General features: G+C 32.3%; 1 protein-coding gene across 1 annotated transcript; it reads right to left on the bottom strand.

Annotated features, from left to right (window-relative positions):
* Positions 1-13,881: 13,881 nt before the first annotated feature.
* LOC113784613 (uncharacterized) lies at positions 13,882-14,420 on the bottom strand. The gene is given in 2 exon segments (XM_027330848.2): positions 13,882-14,208; positions 14,211-14,420. Coding segments are annotated over 2 exon segments (507 nt in total). The 5' UTR covers positions 14,391-14,420.
* Between the last annotated feature and the right edge of the window lie 9,145 nt (positions 14,421-23,565).

Raw genomic sequence — 23,565 nt, 5'->3', positions numbered from 1 at the left:
AAAAAAAAATATCTTAAATATTTTGACGCTTGAAAATATATACACGGGAACGCAAGATATTGGATGTATAAAAAATGAAGGGTAAGCATTTTAAATAATGCGCATTTGATTGACCTCAAGAAAAAGTGATTACACAAGATATACTAGAGTCATCATGTAAAGAACGATTGTTATCATCGTTGATCCATTGAATCTTATAAGTGTATAAAGTCGCATAAGGATCGGGGGAACTAAAAAATAATAAAATAAATAAGTAAAAAGGAATTTATCTTCATTGCATGCATCCTACATTTTTTTCAAATACTCACACATGATTTATGCATCTTCACTCGTATTTTACATATACTCAACAACTCCTTATATCATGCATAATGAGTTAATCATGCATATCTTATGTGTATATTTTATTTATATTCAACAACTTTTGTATCATATTATTCATTTTACGTTTGCATTACCACATACACGCTTCCTTTTAAAAATAAAAATAAAACAAATTTATCTCATTTTATTTACCTTCTAAACTCATGTTTTGTTGTAATCATCCCTTTATTTATGTCGATCTACGCATCAGTAATCAATCCGAAGACGATCATCACTTTATTTTATGTCGATCTACGCATCGGGTAATCAATCCGAAGACGATCATCACTTTATATATGTCATCGGTAATCAATCCGAAGACGATCATTCTTTTATTTATGTCGATCTACGCATCGGTAATCAATCCGAAGACGATCATCACTTTATTTTATGTCGATCTGCGCATCGGGTAATCAATCCGAAGACGATCATTTTATCTACATCGATCAACGCACCGGTAAGCAATCCGAAGACGATCATTTTATCGATCAACGCATCGGTAACCAATCCGAAGACGATCATTTTATCTACATCGATCAACGCACCGGTAAGCAATCCGAAGACGATCATTTTATCGATCAACGCATCGGTAACCTATCCGAAGACGATCATTTTATCTACATTGATCTACGCATCGGGTAATCAATTCGAAGAAGATCATCACTTTATTTTATGTCGATCTACGCATCGGTAATCAATCCGAAGATGATCATCGGTAATCAATCCGAAGACGATCATCACTTTATTTTATATCGATCTACGCATCAAGTAATCAATCTGAAGAAGATCATCACTTTATTTTATGTCGATCTACGCATCAGTAATCAATCCGAAGACGATCATCGATAATCAATCCGAAGACGATCATCACTTTATTTTATGTCGATGTCGATCTACGCATCGGGTAATCAATTTGAAGACGATCATCACTTTATTCATGTCGATCAACGCATCGGTAAACACTCCGAAGACGATCATTTTTTAATTTTTATTTATTTTTGTCAATCACCAACTTCTTTTACATGCTTTCGTTTTTTTTAAATCATCAATTTTTTTTACAATTCAAATTATTTTTTATTTTCTCCTACATTCGAAATTACTTTGTACAAAATTTAGGTCTTTATATTTAATTATTTTTTACCACGTAAAAGATAATTAAATAGGGGCAGTTGTAGTACCTCAATTTTGTCCTATAAAATAATTTAAAGTTATTTTAATAATAATAATAATAATATATATTTTACAATTATCATAAAAAATCTAAACATCTTTATTTTACATAAAATAAAAAAAAAATTCAAATTCAAAGTGTTTCTGATTTGGCATGGCAACACATCAGTACCCAATACACCAATCCATTCCACACATTGTGCTGCCAACACTCAACACATCAAGTCTTCACCTTCATCTTCCATTGTACAACATCCTTTTAACTGCTTGACTTTGTGCCAGAGTTGTTGCAAACCCTCTTTTATATTATTTGCATTCCCAGTAAGTACAAACATGTTAGAAACCAGTTAATTGGTTCATCTTATATCACACATACTAATAAAGGCATTACTTGTATAACCTTCTTTTATTATTTCTATACTCAAAATCTGAATTTTAGAGATAATAGGATTAAAAACTCAAACCTTGAATGCCGTTGTCGTCGTCGGAATGCCAACCGTGTTTCCTGGTCACTCCGTTCGCACTCTGACTCCCTTCTTCCTCGACGACCTAATCCAGCGGCCTCATTCCAACGCCGTTCTTATTCACGGTCTTGATGATGAAGTTCGCATGGAAACATGGCTCTGTTTTTCTCTTTTGAAACTTCTGATCTCCAACCTCCATTATCCTAGCCGCCGCTCATCTTAGTTTTTGCCTATGTCTTTTTTCAAGTTAGGGTTTGTTTTACAAATCAGATTTCTGAAGATATTGGGCCATGGTTATTTGCAGCCCATTTACGTTTTGTACCTCAATTTTGTCCTATAAAATAATTTAAAGTTATTTTAATAATAATAATAATAATATATATTTTACAATTATCATAAAAAATCTAAACATCTTTATTTTACATAAAATAAAAAAAAAATTCAAATTCAAAGTGTTTCTGATTTGGCATGGCAACACATCAGTACCCAATACACCAATCCATTCCACACATTGTGCTGCCAACACTCAACACATCAAGTCTTCACCTTCATCTTCCATTGTACAACATCCTTTTAACTGCTTGACTTTGTGCCAGAGTTGTTGCAAACCCTCTTTTATATTATTTGCATTCCCAGTAAGTACAAACATGTTAGAAACCAGTTAATTGGTTCATCTTATATCACACATACTAATAAAGGCATTACTTGTATAACCTTCTTTTATTATTTCTATACTCAAAATCTGAATTTTGCAAACAAACCACATAAAATCCAGAACTAATTTTATCTACTGATCATAAAATTTATCTAATAAACACAAGGTTTCACTACTTTAATACTTTTAGTCTATAAATAAAGTTTGAAATTTTGAAACTGGGAGGAGGAAGAGAATTCGAAATTTTGAAACAAAGAGTAGATTTTCTTTTTGGGAGAGAAACAGAGGAACAAACAGAAGGATTAAGGTATTTTCTTTTTTCATTTTTCATTTCCTAATCATAATCTAAATGTAATCTGTTGAGTTTGAGTTTTGAATAAAAGATGAAAATTATTTATTATTATTGATCTGAGTATAAAAAATGTTAGAGATAATAGGATTAAAAACTCAAACCTTGAACGTGGTTGTCGTCGCTGGAATACCGACCATATCCAAATCAAACAAGTTTATTTCTTTATGTTTGTCAAAATTAATTTTTTTTAAATAACAAAAATACAATTTATTTAAAAGCAATCAACACATCCACATTTTTTACCAAGAACTACGTAGCTTTGATTTCTCCATCGCACTGGGAGATACGTAGGAGAAAGATCACACTCTTGTCAAGCACAATAATAAAAACTTTTTTTTACTCTTTTAAACACGCTTTTATCTCAAGAAAATCATATTTATAAAAAATAATTTTATATCCATATTTAATAATAAAGAGAAATAAATATAGTTAAGTTGATATACTTTTTTTTAAGTTCGTCAAATTTAACTTTTTTTAAAATAACAAAATACAATTTATTTAAAAACAATCAACACATTCACATTTTCTACCAAGAACTACGTAGCTTTGATTTCTCCATCGCACCAGGAGATACGTAGGAGCAAGATCACACTCTTGTCAAGCACAATAATAAAAACTTTTTTTTACTCTTTTAAACACGCTTTTATCTCAAGAAAATCATATTTATAAAAAATAATTTTATATCTATATTTAATAATAAAGAGAAATAGATATAATTAAGTTGATATAATTTTGCACCATTAATTATAGGTAACCGTTTTTTAGCGGATGTCGTAGGGTGCTAATACCTTCCCTACGCATAATCGGCTCCCGAACTCAAAATCTGGTTTCAAAGACCAATTTTTATTATTTTTTTTATATTTTTAAGGGTTTCTCAATATTTTTCCTATTTTAAAATAAATTTTGGTGGCGACTCCATTGAATTCGAGGAAAACTCGAAATTTTAGGCCGCGACAATGACATCTGACCTACCTTACTATGGCCTAGTATCCCTTAGGTGACTCACGCTTGAGCGATCTAATATTTGAATTTTCAAAAGATTTTAACTATTATTATATAAACTTATATACATATGATTAAGTGTATGTTTCTTCTTAATAACTAAAATATGAGTTTAATTCGATGATGTTACAGTTGCATTTTGAAGTTACTGATGAGAGGACTTTTCCATCCTTAGTAAAACAAGTATGGTTGGGAAGATCTTAAAAAAAAGATTTATTCTATGTTAGTAAGTTTTATAATTCACTATATTGTTTGAGTGATGTTTTCAAGTATTTAACATTGAAGAACCGAAGAATATATCAACATTGCTCCTCAACTTTTTAATATAGAGTAAAGTCGTTTTTAATATAGAGTAAAGTCGTGAATGTAAATATATTAAGAAGATGAGGGGAGCATGGCATACCAACATCATAAATGAAACAATATTCAGACGAGCACACAACAAACATTTAACAATCACCAATCAAATAATTAGTTTAGGTTACCATTATTAATTTGTGAAATAATATGACAAATGATCAATAGTAAAGCAATAATTTATAAGCTAATCATGATATCGACTAAATTTCAATAATTATCCTTCAGTAAAATTAAAAAAAAAAAAATAACATAAAAAAATAGATGCAACTAAATAACCAAAGCTAAACATCTATGGTTTATTGATATGGATCTTTTATTATTCAAACAAAGGGAAATTATCACACACTCTAAGAATAAGTTAAACCAACACAAAAAATTCGAGTAAAAATCAATATGAAAACTTTTAAGATCTTTTTGTTTTAATTTTTTTTCTCTATTTGTTTTAGTAAAAATTAGAACAATTGTGTATGTTTACCCTAAGAGTCAATGTTTCATCTCAAGAGAGCTCAGATGTCTTGAGACAAATAATAGCCAAATGAAAATTATTTATATAATGGTTTATCTCCAGCAACATCTAAGTGTGAACATAGAGCTCTCTTTAACCCCTATTCACTCGTTTAGTTTTCTTCTTTTTGGCCATCAATCCATCATTGAGACTGCACCCAAAAAACACAACATCACAATAACAATGTAAATAGATGCAGGAGATAATGGATAGCATGGAAACAACATTAGAAAATGCAATTAATTTGTACATGGATCGCTAACACAAACTAACTACATCTCTCTGTATTAAAAAAACATCCAAATGAGATGAAGCATACAAACAAGCATTCATCAATAACTAGCCAACTAAAGAAGCAAGTTATTCATGATGCTCTCTTTTGGACTAACATATTCAATACTTATGCAACAAATTCAACATTTAAACAATGAATAAAAGTAAATAAAAGAATGGAGAATTTATTCTCTACCTCAGCCACCAACTTTTTACTACTCACAAAAAAGAGGAAATTATGACACTATTATAAAAAAGCTAAGCTAAAAGAAAACAAAATAAACCATATATATTAATTCTAAGATACAATTTTTTTTGACCGAATTAATCAAAGAAATAACAGTTATGAAAAATCTTATTGTTGGTGAGAAAGAAATAAATTTCATCGTTGACATGCCTGATCGAGTTTGTCTTTAAATAATATTTCGATGTGAGAGTTGTCACATATTGTAGATCACAGATAAAGAGAACATAGACAAAAAAAATTTAAATTGATTCAACAAATAAATGATAATGAAAAGTGAGTTTATAAATTAAACGAAACTAAAGGGTGGTCACTACAACAATTGTAGTCTCTAACACAACGTTTTTTTAAACAACATGTATAAAGTGTTGCCTAAAAGTGGATAAGACAAAATTTTATATTTGTTGTCATCACTGTTCTTGCAACAGTGTAAATAATGTATCCAAAAGTGCGATAAAAATATTGTCAAAAATAATAGGCAACGCTCGCATATGAGACGCGTGAATAATGTTGTCTATTCTCTTTGACAATATTTTTATGTGTTTTGGCAACATTTTTCAAATGTTGTTAAAAAGAAATCAAATGTTGTAGTGAGTGTTTGGCTTGCTAAATTGAATTGAAAGGATCATATCCAGTTGCATTAAATTTGATAATGGAATTAAAAGATATAGATCTCTATTGATAAGAAAAGAGAGATTTTGATAGTTGAGTTAAAGAATATGGATCTTTAATCCACCATATAAAACTGCAAAAAAAAAAAAAAGAAAAAAAGGAGAGTTAGGAATTTTGGATATTGGGGTTGGAGAAGGAGTTAATTTGGAATATAGGTATGATGTTGTTTTTCGGTTGGTGTGAGGATGAGTAAGATTTTGTTTTTATAAATTAGTGTGTGTGAGAGTCAGAGAAGAAAATCAAACAACGTCACACTAAGTCGACAAGATAATAGAAAAATATAGAAAAAAATATTGATTTGCATGAAAATCGCTTACTTAGATAAATTATAGAGAAAAAAATGATGTAAAAGGGGAGGTGTATTACAACTTTTTGTTGTATATTCAATGAACTCAAATAATTCATGATTTGAATATCTAAAATCATTCAATTTTAAAAATTATATTAATATATCAATTAATAATTTTAAGAATAAATTAATTACTTCTCTAAAATATATTACTTTTTGTTGTATATCAATTAATTATTTGCTAGTGTTATATGCATAATATTTGTTCATTTCAGTTTATTGATAATATTTTGAATATGTCATCTCAAAGGACGAAATTCAATTTTCATTTGAGGAAGTTGTAAAATATTCATTAGTATCTCTTTTATTAATAATATTTTCTTTTTCCATTTTCTTTAAAAAAAAATATTAAAAAATAATAATTTTTTGGATCAGATTAAAAAGATCTTTTATAACTATACAATTTATACTAACTAACATTTAATAAAATAAACAATGTCTATAATTCTTGTTGTAAAAAAGTATAGATCTATAAATTTATAAAATAAAATAAAAACTCACAATTCGTAAATCGAACCATCAATTTTTGTATAATATATAGAAAATAAATCAAGATAATTGTCCAAGTCGATAAAAATATCAAGAGGATACATTAAAGAGAATTGAATGATAAAAATGATTAAAATAAATAATTTAATAATATATATATATATATATATAAATTATTAAAATAATTAATTAATTAAAATATTTCACGTAAATAAATATCGTAATTAATGGATAGAGATCGACGAATCTAATATATAATAATTATACTAATATAATGATTATTTGGAATTTGACAATTATTTATTATTATTAAATAAAAGAAATTTGTATTAAATTTAAATTTAAATATTAAAATAATAACTAAATTTTTCTTTAAATTTATTATCAAAAATAAAATATTAAATCACTATGGAAAGAAAATAGTGTAATAGTTAAATGAGTATATTGACAAGAAAATAAAATGTAAAAGTTATCTAAATCTTACAATTTTTAAAGTAGAATATTCAAGAAAATTGATGATATAAATAGAGTTACAACACCTGATATAAAAAAATTATCTCTATAATTTTGTTTTATTTAACTATTGAGTTGAGAAACGTCATATCGAATTAAAATTAAAACAAAAATTTACTAAGGAGATAATTGAGAAAGAAAATAGATAAATAATTTGAATTTAAGTGAATGAGAAAATTTCTTAATGTTTTATCCTTTTCAGATTAAAATTTAATGAGGATTGAGTCTTTTTTGTCTATTATCAAACTTACTACCATTCATGTGATCTTAACCCTTGCTTTCACTTATAGGAGGAATATTCAGCAGATTGATAAATATGAAAGTAATAATTAAATTTTCATTTGAAATTAGTATGAATCTAATAAAGAGCAACCTTTAGTTGCACAATGTACGGCACAAGCATAGTATAGAGGCGTGGCCTATGCCACCTCAGAACTCATGTGGTTGTAATAACCTCTTTCTTCATAACAAATGCGTTGCTGTCTCACCATTCTATTTTTGGTATACATGCTTATTAAACACCGTAAAAAGTCTCGTCACAAAAAAATGGCTTAAAACCTAGTTTCTATGTATATATTTTAAAGATTTTTATTTTGATAATATGACATTGAAAAAAATCATATTTAATTTATTTCATGTTTAAAAAATTTAAATTTGTGTAGATAAACTTTTAATAATGTATGAAATATGATTGCAAAATATCATTAAAAATTTAAAAGTTGAAGAGTGTTTCATTCCACTAAGAACTATCATATTTTGTAGAATAATTGTCTTATCAACTTGTTTTACAGTTTAACTTCAGAGTAGATAAATTGTTTTTATAGAGACCGAAAAAATTGAAAAAATGAGTACTCCACAAATATATTTGACTTGGAGAAGTGCATTCTAATGTTCTATTAATGAAACCAAACACTTTTAAGATCATGTTGACCATAAATTTTGATGGTGTTGCCTGTTATATTTTATGTGTTACCAATTAAATATTCTAACATCCAATTGAAGAAGTTGAAAAAGATCACAAAAAACCATAAATATAATGCTGTTTCTCTTGAGAAGATTAAATTAATGTTGTTTCCTTTCTCCTTTCTCCTTTCTCCTTGCAAGAAAAGGTAGTCATGTGGTTATCATTTCTTGAACCAGGTAACATCACGACTTAGGAGCTATTAACCACCAAGTATTTTGACAAATACTTTCCCCTTTTAAAATATGTCAATATCAAAGCTAAATTTTCATATTTTGCTTAGTATGAGAATTAATTTATGTATCAAGTTTGAACAATATTTGAAGATAAGTTTCACACATATTTGATACATGTCCAAATTTTGTATTATTGTTTTCTTGTAAAAAATATAGTGTAGGTATTGATGATATGTGTGGAGTATTTGTGGGAAACAAGAGAGTTTGTAAGTCCTCCACAAAATAATAGGGAAATGTGTACTAAGAACATCCTCATGAGCATATGGCCAAAAGACCCCCACTAGATGGTATGTAAAGACCTCAACTAGTATGTAGAAAGTGGAGGATAATATTTCCCTGAAATGTAAGTAGATGAAATAAATGACAAGTTTGAAGTTTTAATATTATGACACTCTAAAGAAATATTTAGTGTCTCTTCTATTTGTGATGATTGTGCCCTTACATGTGTGATAGTTAGAGTTTCTAAAAAATTTCATTTCCCAACCAAATCAGAAAGGTTAATTTCATAAGAGGAATTTTTTCCAATGCCTACTACGAAATATTCCTTAGTAAAGGTTATGTAAAAAGTTGGTCTAATTCTTTGTCTAGGGTCTTGTTAAACTACATTACTATGATTGATAACATATTGAAGTCCAATTAAAGCTCATGCACATGCACCTACAAAATTTGAGGAAATGAATAATATGAGAATATTTAACAAAAAATCTTATGAGGAGGTCAAAAGAGAAATAAAATAAATGACAAAAAGAGAGGAAGTTAAACATTTATAACACGTTGGACTAGTTTATGGTAAATATTGACGAAAGATTTGAAGCTCTAACACAAAATTTAGCAAATCTTTGAAAGACAAAAAGAATTTGAGGCCCAACAAAAAGTTGTTTGAAAATATTCTACTTTGTTTGATTTATTGACTAAAAATGAGGCATGCAATGGTTTACCACTACAAGATGTAAAATGGTTGAAACACATCAATGGAGAGAAAGAAGTTCCAATACTAAGAATCCTAGTCTAACTAGTCAAACAAAATAAATAACTACTTGACTAAAAATGATATGTAGAAAAAGAAATAGATATTCATTCTCCTTTTATAATTGTTCCATTCCTCCAAAAAAATTCAAAGAAACTCAATAGGACTTGTGTTGTTGTAGTTTCAAACATGTTGTATCAACTCTATATCGATGTCTTTGGAATTAATTTGTCGAATGCCCAAACATTAAAATTTCTTGAAGGTAATGATATTGATTAATTATATGAAACTTAAATAATTTGAAGTTGTAAAGCTGAATGAGAAGTGGTATGCCATATTCAATAAGAAGCTACCACCAAATCTTAAATATAGATGGAGTCTTACAATTCCTTACTCTTTTGGTTCTTTAAAAGCTACTAACATGTCTTTGTTGCTAGGTAAAATTTTTTAACGTACACTTACTTATTTTTTTTAGAAGAAGTACGAACTGATAGTAAATTATAACTAATAAATGGCTGATCAATACACCTGAAAGTGTATGCAACTTAGATACTCCTTCAAATAAAAAAGTGGGTGTACGTTAACAACTTCTACATACATTTGTTAGAATACACTCAATACTTTTTTAGAAGGAATATATTAGCAAGTTATATCTAGTAATTTTTTATATGAAAGCGAGGGAGACACTTATCAACCTTTGAGTTTTTGATTAAAAAATGATAATGAAACACATTTTAAATAATGAAGCATCTGATAGGATGATATAAAATGATTGACACTCATAAGACTACAATAAAACCTTATAAAAACTTAATTTTCAACTTAAAAAATTGATCATTTTTATAATTTAATTAATGCATCTAGATAGTTAGTTTTATATTATGAAATCCTATGCCACATCATTTAAAATATATCAAATTGTTATTTTTAGTTCAAAAATTTAAGAGAGGAACCAAAATTATTGACTTTTAAAATATGGAAACCAATTATATGAATCAATGAAAATAGAGGACCAAAATTGAATAAGGCAAAAGGAAAATTGAATTGAATCAATTTAATTGACATATAACAAATCGTTCTTTTAAAGAGAGGAGTGAACACTAAAAGAGGCAAAGAATACATGAGATGAAACAGGGGAGCTTCGTTAATGTATAGTGGTCGTGGCCGACCACATGGTTGATTTAAATGGATGAGAGAAGAGTAGAAGAATCTCATTTTTGTGGGGGTAAACCACAATTTTAGTGTTTCAAAGTGTAAGGTGTTGTTACTTTGGTCTCTAACTCGACTAGAAATCCAAATTAGTCATCGAATTATCAAAATAGTCACTGAAAGATAGAGCTTATTATCATAAAAGTTTTGAAAGATAATACTTATTGTCAAAATAGTCTAATATAGATTAAACCGATTGACTATTTGATTATTTGTAGGGACCAAAATAACACTTTCATGCACTTTCAAAGATCAAAATGGTGGGTTTGATTTTGGTGGAAAAAGAAAATTGTGGGATCCATTCACGGGAGAGAGATAGTGTGGGCAACGAACACATGATCGCTCAAATGGGGATTTTAATGTTAGCCAATGATTTTGATCCAAAGGCTCATAAGCAACCCTATTATTGTCACATAAAGTATTCATTCTCACTAGATATATCATCGTAACGATTGAACATGATATTGAATTTATGAGAAATTGAACAATTTAATTCTTTTTAAAATATTACTTTATACAATATAATAGATAATATGCAATGTATAATATAATAGATAATAGATAATATAGAATATATATCAGAAATCTTTAAAAAATTATTATAGATTTTTTCTATGGTAAAATCAACCACTTCAATTAATTCATTAGTTGAATATCCAAAATTAATGTTCTTAGACAATAGTCTAGATATCTCATATATTTAAAATTGTATATTCTAACTATCGCATATCTATTATTCTTGAAAGATGGTCATCAATATATACTTATACAATAGTTTTGACATGTTATTGTCATTTTTATTGACAATAATAGTGGATTATAAGCAGGATCATCTTAATGTTTTTGAATGTCCTGTACGAATCTATAAAATTAGGCCCTAACAGAAAATACGAATTTAAAAATTATAAGTTTTTCTAAATATTATATTTTTATCGAATGAAATACCAAAAACTCAAACTATTTTATTTAAATTCATCAAAATAAGTAAATTGTAAATAACATCAAGCTAATACTAACCTTCTTGCTATTTAAAACGAGCTATCCTTCTAACACTTTTTGAAGCAAATTCATCAACCAAGTCTTCATATTGTATTGTTTCCAAAATATTATTCTCAATTGCTATCAATATTAATCCATTAAGTCTTTCTTGTATCATTGATAAATATTTTGCTTGTTTTATTTTTCTAACGATTTCATTTTTAATTGCAAAACTAAGCAAAAGTATTAACTCATTTTGTATGTTATTTCTAATATAATGAGAGTGAACTTTACCATTTGTAATATGTGTAACATATTCTTAGATAGTTCAGTCAAATTCAGTTAACAATTCAATTAAACCCAAAAAAATTCCACTACTATTTTTGCACAATCTCTCATTAAACCAAAATAGGCCAAACTATGTTTAACAAATAATTTCACTATTGAAATAATTCTTTTGAAAATATTTTTTCAATGTTCCTTTTCTTTCTCAATTAGTCTTTTAGCCATGTTATGAACAATTTGATCCTTTTTCAGCATTTGACACAACTCTGTAGTGTTTAACAACAAACGATCTATTAGTACCATTGTAAATCACAAAATCAGTAATGAATTCCTAAAAGGTAAAACCCTAACATCATATTAAATCCTAATAGATAATGATTTCCTAAAATAAGTAAATCAACCATTTCAAACAAATTGAGTTTATATCACAGAACCTGAACATCAATAATACCCTAACATCAAGATTCAATATTCTAACCTTTGGGCTTTGGTGGTGGCGCCTGGTAGCTGCAACAACTGTCATAGACTCACAGTGGTGGGTGTGGAGAAGAAGTGATAGTTGAGAGAAATTAGGTTTAATATCAGAGAAGATAGCCTCTATATAGAAAATAGATATTTATTTTGGACATAAGGTGCAAATATAAAAGTTTAGAGTGGTCAATATACAAAATTGAGAATATAAATGTAATTATTTCAAAGTTCAAGTATACTATAAATTTTTTTTTGGATCCCTCCTTAATTGGGACGTTGGACCCATGTTCTAGTTGCACAACCGAGTGTGACTACAAGTACTCTATCAATAATATTCTACTTATCAAAAGGCCCTTAACATCAAATTAAATGACACTGATGTTTTATAAAAAGGAACTATACGTATTTATTATCAATATTGATGAATAACATAAAAAATGTTGTGTCGATTTAGTTAACATATTAGAAAATATAAAACAAATTTTGTGAAACAAAAGCAATCTAATCAACATTAAATTTTAAGGATGTATACTTTGTATATATTTAGTAAATAATAAACCAAGGTCTTCATCATTGCCATTTCTCAAGCCAACCTCTCTCTCTGTCTCGTATATCATTATTACAAGATATATGTTTGTCTTTGATGTATTGTATTTAATATACACTTATAATAGTTATGATGTCTTTTTTATTTGTTGTAACCTATTTTTAATTTCTCAATTTCCCTTCAGTTTTTTACTTACAGTAATGCTTAATTCGCTAACTATATGCAATTAAATTCATTCACAGATAATAATGTGCATTTAAGTTAACAGCTTACAATCTATTTGCTTACAATTTTTTTTTGGGATAAATATTTTTTTAGTTTCTATGAAATTTTTATATTTTAATTTTAGTCTCTATAAAATAAAAATACAATATTTAGTGCCTACAAAATAATCCAACAAACACTTTTGATTCTTTTTGAAATGAAACATGTTCAGTTGTCCTTCAACATAATTTTTTGAATGAGTTTTGTAGAACATTATGAAATGTTAGTCCACAAAAATTGAGAATTTTTAAATTTGGGATTAATTAAATATGAATTTTTTAAATGTAAAAAAATAAATATAAAAACAGAAAAAATATTGACTTAGAAATCAAATTTTGAGCTCATTTTTTGTGGATGAACTTTTTGTAATGTTGTAAACATGCTTGAAAAAATTCATTCTAAAATATATATTAATTTAAATGTAGGGATGAAAACTACATGCATGATAATTTTATAAGACTAAAAACTGTATTTTTATTTTATATGGACTGAAATTAAAAAATTAAAATTTATAAGAACTAAAAATATATTTAACCCATTTTACATAGAATTTTATTTATATAGAATATGGAGTTCTCCGTTTCTTTCGGAGGTGCTGACCCGCAGCGAGGCAGAGATGACTAAGTTACATATAGAATATGGCGACGACAACATGTCATAGAAGGAGATAACAGGTGGAGCCAATGATCCGCTAAGACTAACGTATCTACAACTCCATCCCCGAGCGGCAGTCAAACGGAGGCGTGAATGCAAGATGCCAGCGGAATGATCGGCCGTACAGAGGCTAGGGCTGTTTCCTTCCCACCGCGTCCTTCCTTGTGTGTTAGAGATATAAAGCGAGTGCACCGGAAAAGAACATGAACTGGGTCGATCTATTCTATGGCGAAGCATCCGAATCATAACTGCACACTCGCACGATCTTTGCCGATAGATAGGAGCATTCGGTGGAACTGGTGAACTACACTCGCTTCTGGATAGATGTGTGGGACAGAGGGCTTGTGGTACCTGCTGCCCACCTTTCCTCCTCTGCTTTGAGATCCATGTGAACAGAGAGTGGGCATAAGGGAATGAGGTCCTCATACGGAGTTGCACACTTATTCGAAAGACTTGGGAATGGGTTGAGTAAACTCCCCTGGGCCCGGGAAAATAACAGACGAAGCTTTACTTAGATAGGGCTTTTATTGGTTTTTTTCTTAGTGATTGGAAAGGAGGGCGCCTGGGTATGTTACCAAAAGGGAAGGCAGAGGTGAGGTAGTACTTCGAATGGCGAAACGAAGGGCTAAATAGCGCCAGTGATTCTATGAGTCGCTCTGGAATTTCAACGCCTCGGGAAACTAGTCGATATAGATGACATCACCCTTTTCCTCTGTTCCTTACTGGGAGGGCAATCTTCTCTTATGGCCTTCACCTCCCGCCCGGCCTGGAAATAGAACCCATCCCCCCTTCTGATCCATTCATTTCTACAAGCAGGGGGGATCTAGAGCTAAGCCTCTCGTCTATTGCATAACCTAAAAAAGCGATAAGCAAAGTACCAAAGGTGTGGTGCGCTTCGCCCGGTGACTAAAAAAGAAATGGGTTTTCGCTTTGAAGTGATGAGGTCGCAAAGAGGGAAGTAGGGCTCCTATTGAAAGGCTTTCCCTCCCTCAAAAGGCGACCAACTTTAAATACTATTACATTACGCTGCTATTTTTCCAATATCATTGAATAGCATGGTCTGCCTAGGGCTAAGGTCACTCAAGTGGGAGAGTCGTGTTATGGGTGAGCTTATTGCACGGTTCAAAGAGCACTTGTGTATGTGATGCAAGTGAACGTGTACGAAAAAGCTGTACCTAGTGTGAGTTCTTGTTCCGTCGTCGACCCTATCTATGTTTCTACGATGGCCCAAGAACACGCTCATTCTTTAGTCGTAGAGAGACTTTTGAACTGCGAGGTACCATTACGAGCTCAATATGTACGAGTGTTATTCCGTGAAATAACTCGAATTTCAAATCATTCACTTGCTTTAACTACTCATGCTATTGATGTGGGAGCATCCACTCCGTCCCTGTGGGCTTTTGAGGAGCGGGAGAAATTGTTGGAATTCTACGAAAGAGTCTCGGGAGCCAGGATGCATGCTAGTTTCATACGACCGGGTGGAGTGGCACAAGATCTGCCTCTTGGCTTATGTCGAGATATTGATTCCTTCACATAACAATTTGCTTCTCGTACCGACGAATTAGAAGAGATGTCAACCGGCAACCATATCTAGAAACAACGATTAGTGGATATTGGTATTGTCACTGCACTGCAAGCAAAGGATTGGGGATTCAGTGGTGTAATGTTAAGAGGTCGTGCGACATGAAGACATTGATAGAAATATGGGGGGAGTTCCCATCAGGCAATAACGGTTCTGCCTGACCCTACTTATGCATGCAATTTGATCCGCTGTCGCACACGGGTCAAATACAATTGATAAAATGTAAATAGAGGTAATAACTCTAATCGTTTCGCAAGTACTTCTGATATAGTAATAATAACCGAATTGAAAATTGAAATTAAAATGGAGGGTTTTTTAGATTTTTGTTTTAACGAATGAGCAAAACAATTAATCCACTTATTCGAGTTTCAAACCTATCACAGATTCTATCAATGAGTTTAATTTCTAATTTGTGATTCTATTCCTATTTGACTATAGAATTGATCAAACAAGCGTAATCAATCTTATGTGAATTTGGTTTCTTTGATTGAATTAAGCATTGTAACACCCCGTTTTTCAAAGCGAGGGTATATTTTTTTTTTTTCAAAAGTAATTAAACTGAAACAGAGAAATAGATAAAGAAATGCCTTTGGATAAATAATTGAGTCATTATAATTTACAAACAGCGGAAAGGTTTCTCCAATTATAAATCCAAAACATTTACATAACCATAAATGGTACATGGAACCCATTCACATAGGAAGTCGAACTGACAATGATAGTATAAATACAGTTTTCCCAAACTAAAAATACTCCAATCCAAACAGAAGGACACCTAGTCCCTATACATCATCCTAATCTGATCATCCTACCAAAAAGCTATACACCCTGAGTATCTCCACGCGCCCCGTGAGATCCTCCTAACGTGACTGCAGTCAAACGTTCCCATCTCCATTCCCGTCCGTAGGGTACGAACCGGTAAGACCGTCCTGACTCTCATCTGAGGGCAAAGCCCAGATTTCCACAATAATTGTAAAGGGTCACCAACCAGAAAATAACAGTTAACACATAGCAATTAAGTTTTTAAATGCTCAAAACAACTTTTCAACTAAGCATGCACCTTAACAGGATTTTCCATATGCTAAAAGTTCATATAATGCTTGCCAATTAACAATGAACTCAAAATGAAGTTCTCCAACCATCAAGTAATACATAACTGACCAAAGCATTGATAAATCAATTGAGCAATCGATTATCTAACTCAAAATGAGGACTTTTGCTGAGCCAATCGATTGCCAAATCGATTTGGTCAGTTCTGCTGAGTTTTTGCATGACCAAATCGATTTCTAAGTCGATTTTGTCAGTTCTGATGAGTCCCTGTGTTGCCAAATCGATTTCCAAATCGATTTCGGCAGTTTTGCTGAGTTCCTGCCTCTCTGCCAATCGATTTCCAAATCGATTTCTTAAAAGATTTTGAAAGATATATTTATACAATCGATTGGCAAATCGATTAGGTCAAAATGGTGAACTTCCTGCAACTCATCCAATCGATTGGGAAATCGATTTCCCTGATCGTTTTTCCAAAAATTCATGCATTAACTCAAGTCATTCCTAATCAAGTTCACAACCTAACACTTAGCAATTCCTACACGATTACCACGGCAATTGGGATCTCGATAACCATCATACTTACACACAACAATCAACACATAACACTTAGCATTTTCAACGCAATTACCACAACGACTCAAATTCAAATCACTTAAACATAAAACTCAAATCAACCACGACTCGCGTGCCAAGCACCCTAATGCAATGCGTATATGCCAAAATGCATGGACTCGGAATTCCAAACCAAAACCCTCCTCGAAGGGCCGTAAATCATAATTGTACCGCCTATCGCAGGCCAAAGTACCGATTACCAAGGTGCCACCTATCACGGGTCTGCACGATTTACTAAAAAGCGTAAACCATAAACGTACTGCCTATCACGGGCCCGTATCGTTTACCGAGGTGCCACCTATCACGGGTCAGCACGATTTACTAAAATGCGTAAATCATAAACGTACCACCTATCACGGGTCAGTACAGTTTACCGAGGTGTCACCTATCACAGGTCAACACGATTTACTAAAAGAAAAAGCGGAAATCGTAAATGTACCACCTATCACGGGTCAGTACAGTTACCATGGTGTCACCTATCACGGGTCAACACGATTTACTAAAAGAAAAAGCGGGAATCGTAAACGTACCGCCTATCACAGACCAATACTGTTTACCGAGGTGCCACCTATCACGGGTCAGCACAATTCACCAAAAACGTAAATCGTAAACGTACCACCTATCACGGGTCAGTACAGTTACCATGGTGTCACCTATCACGGGTCAACACGAATTACTAAATAGTAAATCGTAAACGTACAACCTATCACGGGTCAATACAGTTTACCGAGGTGTCACCTATCACGGGTCAACACGAATTACTAAATAGTAAATCGTAAACGTACAACCTATCACGGGTCAGTACAGTTTACCAAGGTGTCACCTATCACGGGTCAACACGAATTACTAAATAGTAAATCGTAAACGTACAACCTATCACGGGTCAGTACAGTTTACCAAGGTGTCACCTATCACGGGTCGACACAATTTACCAAATGAAATGCATGAGCATACACAGACTCCATTCACAACAATCGTTAAGCAAATGCAGATATTAAAAGATTCCCCATTTTTAATACCCATTTAACTTAAACGACTTTCAAACAACATTAATTAAATAAGTCATTAAGAGATTCCCCGTTCTTAATACCGATTTAACTTAATGATTTTCAAAACAAAACGTTAAGCAAACAGTCATATTAAGAGATTCCCCATTCTTAATATACTTTTGACTTAAACGATTTTCTCGCAAAACATTCAGTAAACGAGTCATTAAGAGATTCCCCATTCTTAATATACTTTTGACTTAAACGATTTTCTCGCAAAACATTCAGTAAACGAGTCATTAAGAGATTCCCCATTCTTAATATACTTTTGACTTAAACGATTTTCTCGCAAAACATTCAGTAAACGAGTCATTAAGAGATTCCCCATTCTTAATACTCATTTACCGAAACGATTTTCAAAAACGATAGTTAAGTAACCGAGACATTAAGAGATTCCCCATTCTCAACGCCCAGTTAACTTAAACATTTTCCTCAAATACACATTAAGTAAACCGAGGTATTAAAAGATTCCCCATTTTTAATACTCGTTTAACTCTAATGGTTTTCAAATTCCACAGAAACAAATTCAAACATACTTTCACATTCAAACCATAATTCACAACAACCACACCAATTAACAAACATCAAGTACGAACACACCAAATACAACGAACACAAATCACGCAACATAACACCCAGATACATCAAATTTCATTTACCCATAATCATACACAATGACATTCAAATTCATTTACCACGAAACCTTCATCACTATAAACAAAACCTAACTCTAAGGTTTTTACCCATAACGCACTAGTTTCGTTTTTCCCCAAATCGATACATTAAACCCTAACAAATTCCTTCCCACACAACCACAGATAAGTCCCTAATGCAAACTAAAAGTTTGGAAGGAGCCCTTACCTCAACGTTAGCTTTATCGTGCGTTTCCGGTACCGCGAGAAATTCCGGTAAAATCTCCGCTCGCAACGCCGCTTCCAAATTAGTTCACTAGCACCGTAGCGTGGTGGTGAGCAACTTTCCCTTCTATCTCTTCGAGAAATGAGGTTTGGATCTAGAAGAAACGGAGGGGTTTGTGTTTGGATCTCAAAACCGTTTTTCTTCGTTTTCGAATCAAAGAGGAAGAGTGGAGTTGCGAAAACCTTGATCTAACTCTCACCCAACCTTGGGTCACTAGCTTTGAAGAAAAGGAAGCAACGAAAACGAAAAATGGAGAAGGATGGAATTTTGGGTTTTTCTCGCGTGAGGTTCAGAGGAAGGAGATGGAAATTTGGAAATTTCCTTCCTTTCTTTTTCTTTCCTTTGTTTTTCCTTTCTTCCTTTTTCCTTCCTTCCTTTATATACTATTTTCTTTTCCTTTTCCTTCCTTCTAGTTTTCCTTTCTTTTTCCCTCCAAACAAACATATATAAATATAATAAATATAACTTAACAAATATCTCAAAATCTAGATATTTATTAAATTACCGTTTCACCCGAAACGCCTTAAATTCTCCGTAAAGGATTTTCCGCAGTTAAATTCAATTTATTTATCGACGAGAAATTCTAATTGGCATCGAAATATCTTTTTGATTATAAAACTCCAAAATATAATTAACTTTGGCTTAAAAACCTCCGAGCCAAAATCCAAAATACACCAAAAATACATAAATGGTACTTTAAAATTATGGGTCTTACATAAATAGTAATAATAACCGAATTGAAAATTGAAATTAAAATGGAGGGTTTTTTAGATTTTTGTTTTAACGAATGAGCAAAACAATTAATCCACTTATTCGAGTTTCAAACCTATCACAGATTCTATCAATGAGTTTAATTTCTAATTTGTGATTCTATTCCTATTTGACTATAGAATTGATCAAACAAACGTAATCAATCTTATGTGAATTTGGTTTCTTTGATTGAATTAAGCATCACAATCATCAAAATATTGTAATTAACGATCAAGCGTCGCAAAATTATAATTCAATTAAATTAAAAACCGAAACCAAATTCTGTCAAATAAATTTAATCAATCCTATTGAAATTCAATTTAAGCAATCAAAATATCAATATAATCAAATAAACAAGAATAAAATCATGAATAGAAATTAACAGTGTAACCTGAATCTCAAGGTGTTGATGAAACTCTAAGCTCGTTGATTAATCTTATAAAATTAGCCTTCCATGAAATTAAAATAAAATTGTTTATTTCTTGTAGCAATTTGAATCCTAATTTTTCCGTCTTTGAAAAGAAACAAAACTGCCAATATATAGTACTTGTTATTGGACTTTAGGGTTTAAAAACAAGTGTCCCGCTAATTAAAAATTGTTACAAATATCCAGATTACGAAATTTGTAATTTCGGTCTAGTAAAGTTCAGAATTGGTCTTTCCTTCCAACACAAAAGTTGTAGCTCAGATTTTTATCTTTCCAACACTTGCTCATATGTGCCAATCCGATATCCAGTGCTCAGGTTATGACCTACAGAGCGAGAAAATGTCAAAATATAAATAAAAAATTAAAATGCAAATAATAAAATTATAATTCAAATTCGACCCAAAGTTTAGAAACAAGCTAAAAATATTAATCTAAGCTATATAGAGCTTTTAAAATACCAAACTAAAAAGCTAAAAAGTGTGCCCAAATGCTATGATCAAAGACATTGATAGAAATATGGGGGGAGTTCCCATCAGGCAATAACGGTTCTGCCTGACCCTACTTATGCATGCATATTCTGTTAGTGAAGACTTGGTGTGAAGCCTTGGTTAGAAGAGCAAAAGGCCCGGGGCTAGGGTGAGCTGAGGGGGGACAGCGTAAGTGAGCGAATGTGTGTAAGCCCAGTCAAACATGACTGTTCTAGGCGGGGCGGGCTGCCCACCTTCGAATGGTGTTGGTCTTATGGACCGTGAATGGATTTGCCTCTGGCCTCAGGGCACGTCGGAACCGCATGAGTTCACCAGGGTGGAGCACAGTCCACCAAAATCGGCATAGGTTAGGTGCTATTGATGGAACATGGTAAGCTTATCTTTCTCCATATGGAAGTGCTGAGGGCACATAGAGATGTGGGTAGATAGGGATGGGAATAGGCTAGGCCGTCCGACAGGGGCCTATGGCCTAGCCTACTTATGGCCTGGCCTGGCCTGGCCTATTTAATAAAAAGACCAGACTCAGGCTATTTTTAAAGCCTATTTATTTAAATAGGTCAGGCTCAGGCTTATAAAGAAGCCTATTAGGCCTGACAGGCCGGCCTATATATATTTAATTATTTATTAATGTTATTTTTTATTATTATATTAATAATATTATTTCCTATTTTAAATTTTATCAATTAGACAATCACTCAGTAGTCATTCCATATTCGATAGCCATTCCATATTTGGTAGTCGTTCCATATTCGGTAGCCACTCAATTAGTCAATAACTCAGTAGTCCTTCCATATTTGTTTGAGAGGTAATAATTGGTACATTTGTTTCAAAAAAAAAATCTATTCTTTGAAACCAAGAATTATGTTTTAGGGTTTAAAGGATGTTTGTTTCAGATTTTTTAAAAATTATTTTGTTAAAAAAATTATTTTTTGTTTAATATATATAGATATGTACATTGATATTGGTATGTGGAGAGCATTTAAATATTTTAATATGAATAAGGCTTTTAAATAGGCTTCCAGGCCAGGCCAGGCTTTTAAAAAGGCCAGGCCAGGCCGAAAAAAAAGCCTATGATAGGCCGTAGGCCAGGCTTAGGCTTAAAAAATTAATCGTAGGCCAGGCTCAGGCCTTGCAAAGCCTGGCCTGGCCTATTCCCACCCCTATGGGTAGAGGAAGTCTCAAAAAGCGAAGGTCGAGTTGTAGGTCACGTGACCTGCACCGAGTTAGTGGCTGACTAGGCTTTTTCCTTGATCAAAGCAGATCAGCTCGCCACCTTCTTGTTATCAAAAAGTAGGTCGAATCGGGCGGGCGGAACGTCAAATGAAATAGGTAGCCAGGTTCTCTTTTTACAACCCTTTTGATATGATATCCCCCATATCCCTTATGTTTAGGAGCGGGATCCGCCCAAGAACGACCAGTCCTGTGGTGGTATGGAAGGCACAGACTCCGCGAATGTCCCGCGCCCCCAAGACTAATAAAGGAAAGTAAGCCTAAACTAGAACCACATTCCTTTTGCGAGCGGATTTAGCTAATTGTCTAACTCTATTGGTCATAGTTCCTTGCTGCTGCGGCCAGTGCTCGTTTGCGCGTGCGTGAAGCAACCCAACAAACAAGGAAATGATTTCTTTCAGGGCATCTGAGAATGATTCGAGCCGTATGAAGGGAAACTCTCACGTACAGTTTGTCTTTTTTGGGGGGCGGCGCCGGCGGCCCCCCCCCACTGACTTGGCCCATGCCTAAGTGAAAGTGAAGTGGTGGGCCTACCCATCCCAACCAGGGGTATGCTGGGATTCGCTAAGAGTAGCACCTTATGATGTTCATGACCAATCGGATCCTGACGTACCAGTAGGTACTATAGGAGATCGCTATGATCGTTACTATATCCGTATTGAAGAGATGCGACAAAGTCTGCAGATAATTTTTTAGTGTCCTAATAAAATGCCTAGTGGCATGATCAAAGCCGATGATTGTAAGTTATGTCCTCCATCACAATGTCGAATGAAACTATCCATGGAATCATGCGCCGTGTGAAACGTAGATCATCGCCGTGCTTAACCGAGACTCAGGTTAAGCTCTATCTCGAAACCTAGTGGGGTTAGAAGTAAAGCATCCCGAGGAAATTTATAATCACATGCAATATTAATATGAAAAGTAAAAAGAGAGAGAGGAAATCATGCACCAGGATTTATACTGGTTCGGCTATCTGTTTGATAGCCTACATCCAGTCCTGAAATCTAAACTAGATTTCAGCCTTTCCAATAGAATTGACTTGAGTACGTTTTACAGATTTTCCAGCTCACACATGGCCTATCTATCCAACTCACTCGCTTCTATTACAATGCCACCTTATCCCTAAAGTTACTCGCCAAACCCTCACGAGATCAAGATGAAACTTATTTTTGATGAACACGCACCAACAAAGATAGTCACCAGTTTACACTACTGGATTTCCAGAACTTTCTTTACAGATTGTTTTTGCAGAAAAGATAAAAGAGGACAAATGATGATGACTCAATCACAATATGAATTTCACACAAAAGAATTTGCCAAATGAGTATTTTGTGTGTGGTTACAATTATTTCTTTCGAAGTGTTTTCCCAAGTTTCAGTATTGTGAAAAACGTGTAATGTATAATTGTTTCAAGTGTAGTGTATATGTTGTTGGAAAATGTGATTGAATCAGCTTATATATATTCAGAAAAACATCAGG

This window comes from Cicer arietinum, chromosome 5 (assembly GCF_000331145.2).
Source record: "Cicer arietinum cultivar CDC Frontier isolate Library 1 chromosome 5, Cicar.CDCFrontier_v2.0, whole genome shotgun sequence".
Taxonomy (NCBI): Eukaryota; Viridiplantae; Streptophyta; class Magnoliopsida; order Fabales; family Fabaceae; genus Cicer; species Cicer arietinum.
This window is presented reverse-complemented; position numbering and strand designations above follow the sequence as displayed.